The sequence below is a fragment of the Indicator indicator genome, chromosome 29 (assembly GCF_027791375.1).
Source record: "Indicator indicator isolate 239-I01 chromosome 29, UM_Iind_1.1, whole genome shotgun sequence".
NCBI lineage: Eukaryota > Metazoa > Chordata > Aves > Piciformes > Indicatoridae > Indicator > Indicator indicator.
In genome coordinates this window covers 11,741,273-11,757,069 of record NC_072038.1, presented here as the reverse complement: position 1 = coordinate 11,757,069, position 15,797 = coordinate 11,741,273, and the positions used below count along the sequence as shown (strand labels likewise).

General features: G+C 44.7%; 1 protein-coding gene across 1 annotated transcript in view; it reads left to right on the top strand.

Annotated features, from left to right (window-relative positions):
• Nucleotides 1-15,797, top strand: part of ANKFN1 (ankyrin repeat and fibronectin type III domain containing 1) — a 58,862-nt gene that overhangs the window by 30,921 nt on the left and 12,144 nt on the right. Inside the window, exons 9-13 of the mRNA XM_054393966.1 lie at nt 5,778-5,877; nt 7,038-7,170; nt 8,197-8,313; nt 11,884-12,099; nt 14,700-14,866. Coding sequence (XP_054249941.1) covers nt 5,778-5,877; nt 7,038-7,170; nt 8,197-8,313; nt 11,884-12,099; nt 14,700-14,866 — 733 coding nt within the window. The remainder of the gene's footprint in view (nt 1-5,777; nt 5,878-7,037; nt 7,171-8,196; nt 8,314-11,883; nt 12,100-14,699; nt 14,867-15,797) is intronic.

The following is a 15,797-nucleotide window of genomic DNA, read 5'->3' as shown; positions in this document are numbered from 1 at the left end:
AGACTGTGCCTTTAATAGCTCCAGAGCCAAGGCAACAGCTTGGCATTCTTTTTAAAGCATATATAAAAACTCCCCTTCTATATGGCCTGTTGAAAAGTGCTATTTATTTTCTTAGACTAAACTTCTAACTGGAATAATGCTTCATTGCAAAGGAACTCACTTTAAACTGAGAAGCTGAACGACCATGAAGTTTGCATTTTTCTTCACCTGGTGTGACTGTTATGCCAAGCTGCAGCGATTGACTTTCAATCATAGCAATACCTAGGGCTGAACTCCTCTGGCTGAAGCAGAGAGATGCAGCCTTTGTTCTTTACGTGCAAATATGTCATGATCAGGATGATCCACAGTCTGCCACAGCTCTCTGTAGCCATAGCAACTTCAACTCTTTGGCTGTTTCTTGGAAAGGGAAGGGAGATATTGCAGGGAAATGTTGTTTTTCTAATTAAAATTCATACCAGGATTATCACTTGCAGGTGGTCTTGGTACTGAAAATACAGCTGATGTGTTCTGTCTCTTCCATCCCTTTTTTCGTGCTGCTGAAGCCTTTTCTCCATGGCAGTTTTTCCTTTCTGAAGTTAGTGCAGCTCTCAGGTCTTGCAGGCCACCTTCCCAGTCAACAGGGAATTAGTGACGGAACATCTGAAAATATTCTTAGCATGAATTGTTGTGCTGCCACAGCAGCCCAGCACAGAAGCAGTTATAAACAACGTGCAGAAAATCCTTCCTTTGGAGAATCCGACACCACTGCCTCCTTCTTGCAAAATTCCCCTGCTCCAGAAATCAGCCCCAGCCTCAAAGCACAGCACAGACACCTCGGCTGTTACTTCCTAGCTCCTTCTCCTTACATAACAAATAACAACAACACAGAAAATCTGTTTTGCTCAGAACATTTTCTTGTGTCTCTGGGACCTTACCTGTGGCAGTTCTGCACCCTGGAGTCAGCCAGGGCAGCACCAAGTCAAAATCTCCTAATTGCTTGTAATGCCAGCATTACACAGGGCTGGATTTGGGATAAATCAGGGCTGTAACATAATAGCAGAGCCCTTGGAACTTGCCCTAAATACATGGCTCAAGGCAATCCCTTTTATCTCCATAATTTGGTAAAGAATTGAGACCAAAAGTTTCCAGAAGAAATAAGAATTATGGCTTCACTTTGACTCTGAAATTGGATTCTGGTATTTCTTAGCCTCAGTGAAATCTGAGTTTGGTCAAGGATCGGAGATAAGCTGCTGGAGAGGACTGAAAAACCCAAACAATGACATTCACTTCATACAATACAGAGGCCTGAGCTAGCTCCTGAATGTAAATTAGCAGGATTGGATTGACATGGACAGAAGTCAGCATGGAAATCAGCATGCAGCAGAGCTGAGGACCTGCCCAGGCACTTACCCATTCTTTACTCTGCTTCTCTTGACCACACTCCCCTCTGATTGTACATTAAATTGCAACCTCTGCTTTCTTCCCTTGTCTGAGAGACATCAGCGAGTCACTGGACACTGCAGAGCAGCATGGTCTCTGCTCACAAGCACTGCTCTTCTGTGGTTTATAAATGAGAACAGGATCAGCTCTGCATGATCTAAAGCCAGGTGCAGACAGACAGGGCTCAGAGCTTGGCCTGTCACTAGGTGACTTTGTGGGGCATCATGCTCCTGCCGCTCGGGTTGGCTGAGGGAGGGGAGGAGTGGTGGAAAACTGAGGGCAATCCATCTGAGATGACTTGGATGACTTAGGTAAAAGGCTCAGAATGCAGAGCAGCTAGAAGAGCAAGGCTGTGTGTTGGTGCTCCAGCAGGACCTGGGCGGGTGGAATTGCCCAGATTCCAGGCAGAGCTCTTGTCCAAGGCTGCTCATTGAGGCTTTGCACTGCAGCCTGCCTTTGGCCCTGGGCTTTGCGTTGCAGGGGCTGAAGAAAACAAGCTTACAAAAATACCAGGAAGAACACATGGAATGTACAGTGAGTTTAAGAGCTTTTGGAACTAGATCAGCTGTTGCTTTTGAACCTGCTCTGTGATATGATGAAATCTCCAAGGGAATTACTTAGGAAGCTTTGCTTTCATATGTTTAATCTTCTGGAAAACCCTGATGATTACAAACAACAGGCAGCCATTTGTCTTCATAATACCATGCTACAGACTATCAAAACTGAGTTACTACAACTGGATGTCCTGGCAACACTTCAAATGTATTTTTTAAGTATTTTTTGTCCTGGTAGATCATTCCTTCTAAACAACTCTGAGTGGATTAAGCAATTGTGTGATGCTTCATTAAGAGCCCAACTTCTCCATAACATGCTTACCAGATATCTTCTTTCTGAAATTTGATTGCAATGTACTTTAGCAGACAAGCCTGAGGTGAAATCAAAATGTTCTAATTGTAATTTGATTCACAAGCAGAGAGCACAGTTTTATTGCATTCAGCAAAGAGAAAGATCTCTGATTCCACAGGATGTTTAAAACCCTTCTGATTGATCATTATTTTTGAGAATATACAAAAAGCAGGCTCGAGGAGCAAGCCACAGACTGAGAAGATCAGGGAGAGCATTAAAGAAGTTCCAATTTCAGCATCTGAGCCTGGCTTTGTAAACCAAAATACCCCACCCAGAAACATGACTGCCATGCCAACAGCTTCTGCAGGAGATACAGCATCTTCTCCTGAGAGACATCCCAGCTTGAGGTGAGGCAATACAGAATCCATCATGGTCTCAAGCATCTGACCAGCACTTAGGCATTAATTTCTGCCTGGAATTTTGTCTCCATGCACAATGTCCCAGTGTCAGTTGTCTGCACTGCTAAAAATGTGCAGTTTTAAATTGAAATTCATCTATTTGGCTAATTGATGCATTTGCATAAGGTTTCAGTGGGATCTACCTCATCTTGTGCTAATTTGCTTCCTTCTTGAGGGTCACCCTAAATGATAATTGAGCTCTTCCACAGGCTTGCTGATCTGTGGGGCTAAGATCTCAGATACTTTGGCACTGAGGTAATTCCATGGACTTCACATCTGCCCCACTTGAGAAGAGGCACCCTCTTGTCTAGGACAAAGAATTTCAGATGATCTCCTGCTCAGAGAAGCAGCAGGACATAACAGACATTCCTCTAGAGCAGAGACCCCAGATGCAGCTTTGCTCCTGCTCTTCCACAGCCCTCTTAGGTTGCTTTTAAGTGTGTGTTGCATTTAAGTGAACTGCAGAGACACATTTCTCTATCCCACCTGAGAAGAGAAAACCTGCTGCTGTTGCAGACACCTTTGTAGTTAATTGCCTGTTTCAGTCCAGGTTTGAATGCTTCTGATCTAAAGCTAATCACTGGAAATTCTCCATTTGTTCACTCCTGAGCTCCTATTAGAAGGGTTCACAGCTCCACTGCTGTATCATTTATTAATACAAACTTATTTTGCTGCTACTGCTGCTTTTCTGTAAAAGTTGCTCTGTGTTATTTATTAGTTAATTAAATAACAGACAATATTCCATTTCCTGTAGGTCCAAATTATCCTCTCATCTCAGCTCCATCATTTTGGCTTCTAGACACACACAAAGGCACATAGCAGTGCAGGAGAGTTTGCAGTCTCCAGCTAGTTTTCCATTATTTCTTTTGCTGTTGGCTTCTGCCAAGCTGTGGACTAAACCCAAACCACTGAGCAGCCCAACAACATGCATCTCACTTGTAATGTGCAGTCTCTGGGTGTTTTATACAGAATTATGTTGCTCTGCCTTCAGCAATTTCCTCCTCCATTCCCTTGCATACTTAATACAGCAGAAAACAAAAACTGCATAATTAGAATGAAATTTATATTCCTAAATTGGTCTTAACCTTGGAAGGAAGAAAGAGTAAAGCAGGAGTTTTGCTGCAGTATTTGGTTTACCTTACTGTGGTCCACTGAAAAAAAGGTTGACAGTGACATAAAAATGATCTGAAATATGGATAGAAAAAAAGAATTATTTTATTTTTGTTTTAAAAGGCAAAGCAAAGCTCAGATCAATTGCCTCGAAGGAGCAGTCATGGATTTGATGAGTCTGTTAAACCCGAACTGAACAGTGCACCGGAGAATATGCCGTGGAGAACAAGTTTGCACTGCCAAGACAATGGATTTGATGATCTAATAAGCCTCATGCATCTGATTTGTATGATTTCAGCCCCAACAGAACCTTGTTCCCTGTGTACTTCTGTTCAGCAGGGTGGTAATTACTGCTAACAATGTGTCTTCTCCCTCTGCTTTGCGACGGTGCAAATTTATTCGTCGCTTAAAACTGCCACGAGTGCCTTCACAGATGGGGTTTGACAATAGCACATTTAGATGTGCTTTAAATGTTCAAACTTAGAACTCACTGGGGAGACACAGGCAAACACCTCCCACTCTGCTCTGGAGGTGAGTGGGATAAGTGTTGGTCTGAAAACACCTAAGCAGACTGATGAGCAGCTTTCAGCAAGGAGTTTTTCATGAGACATTTTTTCCCCCCTCTGGAGAAGGGTGTCCCTCAAACTGTTTGACAGTCTGGATGGGTGTCCATGTTCCATCCAAATAAACAGATCCTGGAAAGCTGAGATGTAGCTTCCCAGTTACATCTTTCTTTTTGTCTTTGTTTTCAGATCGCAGCAAAGAGCTGAAGAATTAATTCTTTCTTCTTTTTTTTTTTTTTTCTTTTAAACTAAATGTTCCTGCTGTTCCTCTTACAACAGCATTAAACAGGAGGGACTTCACAAAAGACAATGTGCAAAACCCAGATTTAAAGGGCCTCTTCCTTCTAAATGCCAACACACTCTAGGCTGTCCAGTCCTGCATAGTCCTGCCTGTCACCTAGGAGCACAGCCTCTAAAACTTGCTTCCAGGTGCACACAGCTGTCTTAGAGACACTTTCAGCACCAGAAGTGTCTTACAAGAAAACTCAGGCCATGCACAGGAGCAGGGAAGTCAGGAAGCCAAATTCATTCCAAAGCAAAAGGGTACAGAGTATGAACACCAACCCTTTTTTTCCCCTGGATTATTGGGTGGGTATTTAAATGTATCAAATTCTCTTTTTGAGAGAACTGCTGCAGAGACCTTTGCAGGCACACAACAGTTCTCAGCTTTGACATGAAATGAGTTCAAGGCCAGGATGGATGAGGCCTTGAGCATCCAAGTCTAGTTGAGAGGTATCCCTGCCCATGGTGGGGAGGTTGGAGTAGATGTCTGAGGTCCCTTTCAATTTAAGCCTTTCTATTGCCCTTGGATTCCAAATGTAAGTGTGAAAGATCTGAAGCAACACAGGGGAGTGGCAACTGCTGTGCTAAGTGAAAAAACCTCCAAACAAAAGCAGATGCATTTAGTGTGATGCAGAGGGAGACCAGGGTCAGCTTAGTTGTTTCCTTAAAGCCCTTAGGTCACAGCCCTTAGGTTAGTGATGAAACCATTATTCAGTTCAGAAGCTGAAGCTATGAGTGGACAGAAACTGAGGCATTACAACACCTGATGGTTCAAACCCCTTCCTGGATTTATGAGACCACTTTCAAACCCCTGTCATTCTGGATTGGTTCAAGCTATCCTTTGCCTAGGAGCAAAATATTCTCACCAAGTCTGAGTTTCCTGCAAGTGAGGAAATGGTTTGCTGCTGCTTATCACTAAGATAATGAAAACACAAGCAAAAGGTTGTCTAGGAGCATGTTTCTAAATGTTGCTTTTGAAAGGGAATTAGTGGGCACCGAGTGAATTTATTATTGTGCTTCAAGAGACAAAAGGTTCTTTATGAGATACTAACTGAAATTTAAGTGCTGGGATTGGTTTGCTCTTTCTTTTTCCTTCTAGAAAGCTCAAAATTACAGAATGCTGGTCGCAAGCAGTCGGTTTCCAGAAGCCTGAAGCACCTTTTCCACTCATCAAACAAGTTTGTGAAGACTCTGAAACGGTTTGTCATGCATTTTATCTCCCAAACCTTCTGAGGTTTAGCTGGCAGGTGCTGCTCTAATGTAACAATGAGAAGCACCTCAGAAATGTGGGTGATGATTCCATCACCACCAAGCCAGTAATCCATCAGGACTTGATAAAGTCACATAGGTGCAGGACTGGTGCAGCTGATAGGAAAATAATGATCCAGCTCCTACTGAGATCAACAGAATCTTCTTGTGATTACTGTTGGGGATGGAGCTGAAATGCAACAAAGTGAAAGATTCTGTGCAAACACAAAGTGCAGTTACTGAGCTGCTTTGGAAACCCTGCCTCAGTTGCTGCTCAGTAATGAAAGTGCAGTATTTATTTCATTCCCAGGATGAAATGCAGAGCTCAGATAACATGGTTTAACAGCCTGTTGGCAGCAAGAAACACATCTAGAGTTCTCTAACATCTGTAGCTGGGTTTGCAACCCAATGTCACCCAAACAACCCTCAAGTCTTGGTCATTCCTTTTAGCAAATGCAAGTTGCTGGATTATTTCTTCTTTCGCTGCCAGTTGGCTTTTTCTTCTTTGCACTTTGGTAAGAGTTTGATTCTTTCAGGAGAACTCTCCAGAGCCTTTGAATTCCCTAAGGCAAGTACTTAACGTATGTAACTAATTGCAAGGGTAAATATTGAAAGGAATAATCTCTATAAACAGTTTTGCAGATATGCTGGCCAAGTTCCACTCAATTACACTAATGTAAATCCATAATAACCCACCTGATTTCGGCTCAGTTTCTTCAGGTTTACTCTGAAGCAAGAGTAAATCTGGGGGGCAGAACTAAGCCCATTAGTGATAAAAAGTTGTAGTCAAATTTCTGATTTCCAAAGGGCATAAAGCCTCCATTGTGCACTGTTTACCCTGCTAAAGTTCTGGCTAAAGCTGATGTCAGTGGCTTGCACAGATTCATACTCCTTAGATTCCTGTGGTCTCACATCATCTACAGTGATAAGCTGCCCAAACATCTTCCAGAATTGACTGGCTGAGTCTGTGTGATCCCTGTGACATAGAAGTTAAGTCCAGATGATTCCATTTGTCTCCTCAGAACCTAACATCTGTGGTTGGCTGAGTCAAATCTGGCATGGACGTGAACAGACATGAAAGGTGTTTGACGATGTTTCCTTCTCTCTCTAGGGGACTCTACTTATCTGTTATATTTTTTTACAAAGACAATTTGTTAGTCACCAATGAAGATCAAATCCCAATCGTGGAAATCGATGACTCCCATAGCAGTTCGGTCACACAGGATTTCCTCTGGTTCACAAAGGTAATGGCTGCCTCATGTTAGTTTGTTGCTAGCAGTGCCTAGGCCTCAGCTCATGGTTCTGGAGATGTGGAATGATGTCATTAAAGAGCCAAATGCTGCAGGGCTTCCCCTTTCCCTCACATGGAATTGTGCTTCTCTGGGTCAGGTCTGACTGTGCCGCTGGCGGTGACACAATTCACTCTTTTCAATGTATGACCCCACACAAGTGATGGCTACTTGTAAAGGCTGAATGAACATTTACAGGAGGAGCCTACAGCAAAACCCAGAAGTTTTGAAGTCAGTATTATGGTGATGCCATCAGTTAAGATACCTTCTTTTATCCTAAAGAGCACTAAACTGATTTTACACACGAGGCCAAAATGCAATCAAAATAGCTGCAACTCATAGCAGAGATGTTCCAGGAGGACCACAAAGATGATCCAAGGCTGGAACACCTCTGCTGTGAGGACAGCCTGAGGGAGCTGGGGGTGTTCAGTCTACAGATAAGAAGACTCTGGGGGACCTCAGAGTCCCTGAAGGGATTCTGCAGGAAAGCTGCAGAGAGACCTCTCATGAGGGTGTCTGGAGACTGGACAAGGGGGAATGGTTTGAAGCTGGGGCAGAGCAGGGTTGGACTGGAGCTGAGGAAGAAGTTCTTCAGTAGGAGGGTGGTGAGACTCTGGCACAGGCTGCCCAGGGAGGCTGTGGCTGCCTCCTGCCTGGGGGTGTTCAAAGCCAGGCTGGATGAAGCCTTGAGCAGCTGAGTCTAGCTGAGAGGTGTCCCTGGGCATGGTGGGGAGGTTGGAGCAGATGAGCTCTGAGGTCCCTTCCAACTTAAGTCATTTGGTGATTCTATGATTTACCAAACAGCCTCTGTGCCTGATTCAATATTTGTTTCATGTTTATCTAAACAACTCACTACCATCCACAGAAACTCAAAGTGACCAATACCTACTGATTTGTCCAAGTCCAAAATGCTTTTAGTTTCATTTCTGCCTTTGCAAGTGCTGATTACCAACACTGACTGAACTGGACATGTTTTTGCAGTTGTCCTGCATGTGGGATGACATTAGATGGCTCAGGCAGAACATGTCTATATCTGTGTCCTCATCAACAGCCCTTCAGGCCAGGCAGAAGATGCTTTCAGCAGCAGCACAGCTACAGGTTGGTTGCTTTGCACGTTTCTAGCTACTAACTTAGTGAGTTCCTGCTCTCTGAGGGATGGTTCTGCCAGCTGTCCTGTGGTTCACCACTCCCCACTGGCCTCTTCTTTGGAGCAGTGTGATCAGCCTACAATGAGCTGAGCCACTGAGCCTCACCTGCCAGCTGAATGGCAGCAGTCACATTAAAAGAGAAGAGCAGCAGAAAGAAAGGAAAGAAACAAGAGTGGCACACAAAGAAACAAACAGATATGAACCAGCAAATAATGACCACAGATAAGCCTCTGGGTTTGCAGATTGGGAATTCAAGAGTTACAATCCTAATATTGGCTGCTCAAAAGCCTCTTAGAAGGTCTCTTCATAATTAATTATTCATGTATTAATGAAGCATTTAAACTCTGGGTAAATTTAACACTCCCCTGTGCTGTATGGGGCCCTGGAGCAGGAGGTGCCTTCTGTCCCTGACCAGAAGGACAAGGAGACTGCTGAAGCTGCCAGAATAGTGCTCATGATTCACCCACGGCTTACAAACCGCTCAAGCACAGCTCCTGGGGCAGAAGCACACTGCCTGACAAACAGGATGGCTGTGCTCCTGTGGATTGCCAGTGGGGAAATAGGCAAGAATCTTTCATTAAGTTCTTAATTGAGCTGCCAGAATTTTTAAGGTGAAATGTACCTTTGTGCAGAGAAGCAGCCAGAGAGCTACTCAGAGCCTTAAAACCAGAGACCAGGAGGGAGTCAGTGGTGCACAGACAGCAGCACTGTGCACACTGTTCCTATCACTATGTTAAGGCACAGCAGTGACCCTCAGGATGATTCTGTTCCACCCTGTGCTGCAGACACAACTGAGTGGTACTGAAAAGGCCACTTAACCATTCTGTGTCCTGGGCCACTATTTGCTATGCAAATAGTAATGAGGTGTTCTCCAGCAGAACATTTGGACCTTTATTGTAAAGTTTGTGAATGATGGGTTTCAAGACAAGGTCAGATCTCTAGCTGGAGGGCAGACACTTTGATAACTTTCTTACTTTTGGAGGAAAATCCATTTTCCAAAAGATGTGAGCAGGATTCTTACAGAAAGGGTATGCCCAGGCCTCCCTTCCTTCTTCCTTTTGCTTGAATGAAGTCACCAGGAAAAATCTATGGTGCAACCACAGAATTAATGAAGACCTTCATATTGCTTGGCTCATTGCTTGGCCACCCCTCTGTTATTGCCAGTCAATGTAATAAGCTGGGTTTATAGCAGCTGGGAGAGCCAGGCACTCCCTGGCCGTTATTAAGACCATCCACGTGGGGTTTGGTTTACATCTCCTGGGAAAGCACTGCACAGGGGAGCAGCCTTCCTGGGCAACCACCTGTCCTGCCTGATTTCCCCAAAGTATCCCCAAACACATGGAATGCCAGCCTGTTGCACCTTTATTGGAGGACCACCTGTGTTAAGCAGCAGCTGCCTGTCAGTCCTTTGAGCTGTCAGAGAGAAACTTTTCATTGTGTCTGCTAAAGGTTCCCTCTGGTGTGGTTAGCTCAGCTTAGGTAGCACAGGTTCCATTGGTGCAGATGGCCTTTCCCAGAGCCCTGCCAGCACTGGGAGATAACCAAGGATCCTTGGCTGTTATCTGCTTCCAGAGATCTTAAGAGCAGAGCTTGAAGCACAGAAACACAGCGAATGTGCCCATGTGGTATAGTGCTCTGCTGAATTGCTGGCAAATTTATTGTCCCTAACATTTGCTCTGTTAGCTTGGTCCCCTGATGAACACAGAGCCTGTCACCAGCACACCAGCCTCTAACGGTGTGTGGCCTGCTGGGATCCACCTATTGAAGGATCTCCATAAAGTTCATACAGCTGAATAGGTTTTATTGTGGCAGTTAATAGACTGGCTCTGCAGGAATTCAGGACAGAATGGGAAAGATCAGTGACAACACAGCTGCTGAGGGACTAGATCAGTGGATTCAGAGACAGCAGGGACTGGAACTTTGCCTGTTGTTACCAGTAGACAACTAAAGCAAACAAAGCACAAGTGATGGCGTGCCAAGCTGAGCAGATACAATGCTTTCACTGCATGAGCTGCTCACACAGTCACATCAGTAGGTGCCCCCATTCTCCATGATGGAATGCCATCCTGAATGTACAGTGAAGGAAAGAACTGTCTGTGTGCACCTAGGCACACCCCTATGCTGCAGTGATCAACATGACAAATGGATGGCCAACATCTACCTGCAAGGATTTGTCTCACCTGTGGACACATGGATTAAGAGAAAAGGTGTACTCAGGACAGCTAGTGCAAAAGACAGAAGAATTAACAACACAAAAAAAAAAGAAAAAAGAAGAAGAGGAGAAGTGCTATAGAAACACCATCAGTGTGCCCAGCATGAAGCTGAAGCAGCCAAGTGATGGCACACAAAGGGCAGGCACTGCCCTGAGTTCCTGGAGTTTACAAACAACCTAATAACACACAGCTTATAAGCAAATATTGCCTGCTAAGTACAGATAAATAATTTCAGGGTAACCTATCCGTTTGCAATGTCATGAAGTGAATGTTCAGCACTTGCCTAAGCACACAATGTGCTGCATTGTGAACTCAGGTTTTCCTCCTGAAGTGCCCCCAGCCCTGCCCAGCTCACTGCAGATCTCCTGAGAAGCGGCGCAGCACTGAGCATATTTCAAATGTTAGGCATTTTTCTTTCAGACATCTGGGAATCTCTTCAGTGGCTGCTCCCTGGCCTGAGTGTGTTTGCACCTACAAGCAGACGCCTTACTGTGTGAGGAAAGGGATTTTGACCAAAATATGTATTTTATGTGGAGTCTTTTGAAATGACTTCTCTTTAATCCTCACATATTTTCCTGGAGAGCTTTGCCCTGGTAGCTCGTTAGTTTCTGCCGGGTTTGTCTAGCACATTCTTGGTATTTGAAGCAAAAGGAAAAGGGTCCTTGTCTCTTCAAATTCTTCTGTGCTCCTTCCCAAACACACTCTGCAGTTCAGCTCCAGAAATATTTACATTCAGCACAGATAGGAGAGCCTCTTGCTTTTATTGCTGAAAATAATCTGAAACCAGAGGACAAAAAACGGAGATTGTAGTTAATGACTCTGACAGAAATTATCCATCATGAATGATTTGGGGATAGAGGAAGAACTTTGTGTCATCTCTGACATTTGGGTATGCAGAGGTTGAGATAAGCACCTAGCTTCCAATCAGAAGGGCTGCACTGATACCAAAGGAATAATACTAGAGCAACACTGAGTGATGTGGAAATTGCATCCTTTATCTTTACATGATCGGGCAAACCCAGGCAACTCTGCCCAAATAAGTGAATTACTTTGCACTGTTTCCTGCAAAAGGCTTTCTGGAGGTCTCCATTAACTGTTGGACTAAACACTGCTGAACCAAATACCTCAGAGGAATCACAACTCAGTCCACAAACCCAACCCAGGGCAAAGCTTTTCCCTTTGCTACTACAGCTGCAGGGCAGGGGTTTGATGACCTGTGTGTGCCTGGGTTTCATGGAACAGGGCTGATGTCACTCTCCTGCTACATGATAAGTAACTTTCACTTTCTGATTTGCTTTGTTTTCTAGAATTTGCTGGGAACTCACAACCTAGGCAGAGTTTTTTATGAGCCCATCAAGGACCGGCATGGCAACATGCTGATAGTCACTATCAGAGAAGTGGAGAGCCTCTATTCCTTCTTTAATGGCAAATGGATGCAGGTATCCAAACTCCAGAGCCAGAGGAAATCCCTTTCAACTCCAGAGGAGCCAACAGCGTTAGACATCTTGCTTATAACAATCCAGGTAGTGCTTTGCTTCTCTTATGTGTGTTATTTGCTTTTGTAAAGCCTGTGCCAGAGCCCTCATTTTTGGAAGAGTCTTGCAGAATTTTAGGCCCAAATCCAGTGCCCAATAAAATCAATGGCAAGGCTCCCATTGAAAGCAAAGACTTATATTGCTTCCAGTGGGTCTGGGACCACATCCTTAATATGTCAAATATCCATGAGATTCTGAAGAAAGTACTTCAAAGTCCTAGCAGAGAATAGTAATTTCTATCAGTTTCAGGAAGCCATGCTATGGAATTCTGCAGCAAGGGATATAAAAACCTTTAACACACTCTGGGATGTTCTTAAGCACCTCTACAGACACTTACAATTTCTACACTCCCTAAGATTTTTCCATCCAACCTTGAATGCTAAATCTAGGTTTTAAAACCTTACTGCTCCACTTAATAAACTTGTTCTGTGGGGTTCAGACTTCCTTGGAGCCTGGTAGAGTTGCTAAAGAATTCCTTACTGACCAGAACTCTCCTTTGATGTCTTTATAACATGCCCCTAGATATCACATTTAGAATCATGGAATTGTTAAGGTTGGGAAAGACCTCTGAGATGATCACATCCAAGCTTCTACCCAACACCTCCACAACCACTAGACCATATCCAAAAGTGCCACATCAATTTGTTTTTTAAGCACCTCCAGGGATGGTGACTCCACCACCTCCCTGGGCAGCCTGTTCCAATGCCTCACCATTCTTGCAGTAATGAAATACTTCCTAGTATCCAACCTAAACTTCCCCTGATAGACAAATACCAAGGTAGGGATTGAGTTTAGAAGATGTTTTGCATCATCAGTTCAGCTGACATGACTTAGCCAGGAGGTTTTCAGCCCTTCAGGAAGCAGAGAATTGTAAACACAGATTAAATGTAGATCACAGCAAGGGACTTTTCATGAGGGTGTCCAGCAAAGGGCAAGGGGGAATGGTTTGAGGCTGAGGCAGAGCAGGGTTGGACTGGAGCTGAGGAAGAAGTTCTTCAGTACAAGGGTGGTGAGACTCTGGAGTAGGCTGCCCAGGGAGGCTGTGGCTGCCTCCTCTCTGGGGGTACTCAAAGCCAGGCTGGATGAGGTCTTGAGCAGCTGAGTCTAGCTGAGAGGTGTCCCTGCCCATGGAGGGGAGGTTGGAGCAGATGAGCTCCGAGGTCCCTTCCAGCCTGAGCCATTCTAGGATTCTATGAAAATCTCAGTAGCCAGTCCCTCTAAAACTGTTGCATCACTACCCCAAACACAAGCAGAGAAATCCTTGTCCTGGTCCTTCCTTTAGCACCTTCCCCTAGCCCAAGACTGCCATGGTTCATTTGGGAGCTGGAGGCACTCTCTGGAGCACAGACTCTGCTCTTCGGGCCGGAAACAGGCAGGTAATCAAAATCCACGTTGCCAGCTCCGAGAAACCTTACAGCATTTCCAAAAGACAATAAAACTTACCTGATCTATGTTAGATTTCATGCATTAAAATGTGTTAAAGTTGTAGAAAAACGTCAGTCTGGGCAAAAGTTTTACATTAGCCAACCCGAAATGAAGGCCTGATCAGATTTCCACAAAGATCTCAGTGGAAAAAATGTTCCCCTAATGGTTTACACATTCCTATCTAATGCCCACCCTTTCTTGTATTACTTCTTTAATCATCCAATGGGTATTTGGTTCATGAAGTGCTTGTGAAAATGAGGGTCTAATTGCATTGGCCAGAGCCAAGCATAGCACTGGCAGATAATTTGATGGTTCCAAGAGCAAAGGCTCAAGGCCAGGTGTCTAATCCTCACCCAGGGCAGAAGCACACATTCCTCAGGCTGGCAGCAGACATCATTTTTAGGGTAGTTTGGGGGGACTGCTACACATAGCCTTGGAAATGTCTGCTGGCTTCAGCAAGTCCACCATCCTTGTTAGAGCCTTCTGAGCTCTGTCTGTTGATGAAGATATTTGTTCAGAACAAGCCAGCCATCAATTAAACTTGGCAACCCACCAACCCCAGAGATCTCCCTGTGCACGGCAGGTGACACACCACAGGTTGAGAGGGATGTAGGCTGGGACTCAGCAGGGATTTCTCTGGTGACAGCACAGGTTTATGCAGCCCAGGTGACAGCTTTTCTCCAGAGCTGCTCAGCTCTGCTTGGTGTAGCACCAAAAACGGACCAAGGAGCTGCTCTGGCTGGAAGATGCCTCCTGCTTCTCCTGAGCTGTTTGTCAGCTGAAGCAGTTCCCTGCCCCAGCACACTGCTGAAATGCTCAGCAGGAGCTCAGAGGTGGGGCTTATTTAAGCCATTTTAACTATTCCAGTAGTATAGAAGAGTGAAATCTCAGGTTTATAGAGCCAGTTCCTGCATGAGGTGGAGATCACAGAGAAGTTGTGTGTGGCTTCAAGTGAAAAAATTGTCAAAGTGCATCCAAACTACCAGAGATTATTTGTATGCTTAAGGATGTGCTGAAATGCTTTGTGAGTTGAGAACACTCGAAACAGAAAGTTGGCTGTCAAAACAGTTGCTGCTTTTTGGTCTCAAACTCTTCTGCTTATGTGGGGGGAAACAAAAAAGAATAAATAAATAAAAATAAGATTTTGTCTCTCTTCAAACCAGGACATACTTTCCTATCACAAACGAAGTCAGCAGCGCCTCCCTCCAGGCTTGTACCTGGGTTACCTTAAACTCTGCAGCTCTGTGGACCAAATCAAAGTGCTGGTGCTGCAGAAGCTGCCTAATGTCCTGTGTCACGTCAAAGTCCGAGACAACAGCAACGTCTCCAAGTAAGTCTGTTCATTTCCATGTTTGCACACACAGCTGGAGAGAGAGGATGTCTGCTTTCAGTTGAAACTGATGGAATTTAAAAGCCATAGCAAAGTTGTAGGTGCCAGCAAGTCTTGGCTCAGGTGGGTGCACAGAGTCACAGGTTGCATTAGGTTGGAAGGGAACCTCAAAGCTCATCTTGTCCAAGGCCCCTGCAGTCAGCAAGGACACCTCCAACAAGGTCAGGCTGCCCAGGGCTACATCAAGTTGGAGCCTGAATGTCTCCAGGGATGGAGCCCCAACCACATCCCTGGGCATCCTGTCAGCACAGAGACCAGCACCTCTCTGAAGTCCTGTCCAGCACATGGACTTGTGAGCCCCTGGGTTTTAAGGGCAGTATTCTGTGGTCACTCAAATTGTGCTCAGTGCTAAGGATCTTGCAGATCTCTCCCAGGAAGACCATAGCCTGTAGCCCTGAGCCAGTGAACTCAGCATCAGCCTTCCTGTTGATTTCCACCGACCATAATGGGGGGGTGTGGGGGTGTGGTGATTTTTCTGGGTATTCTCTTTGTGTAACAGTTGGTTTCTTGCTCTAATCCACAGCAAGCAGTAGCTGCAAACAGTCAGACATTTTGTTGGCTTTTCTTCTGAAGCTTTTTCATCCCATAGCATTTCAGCAACCAGCTGATAATTTTGCATGAGATAAAAAGGGAACTGGCTATCCATCTCTATGGATAGCAAGGAGTGTAGAATCAATACCAACACCATGTAGTATTGATGTAGTATTAATATCAACAGCAATCTTGGAAGGAATCTAAAGCTGAGTGCTTCAGAGTTTATCACAGCCTCTGACTCTTGAAGTTTAAGACCTTTATTTTTGGAGCAAATCAAACCATATCCTACTACTTGTCTTGTAGTGGGGTTTCCTGTGCTCTTTTTCTTGACTGGTGC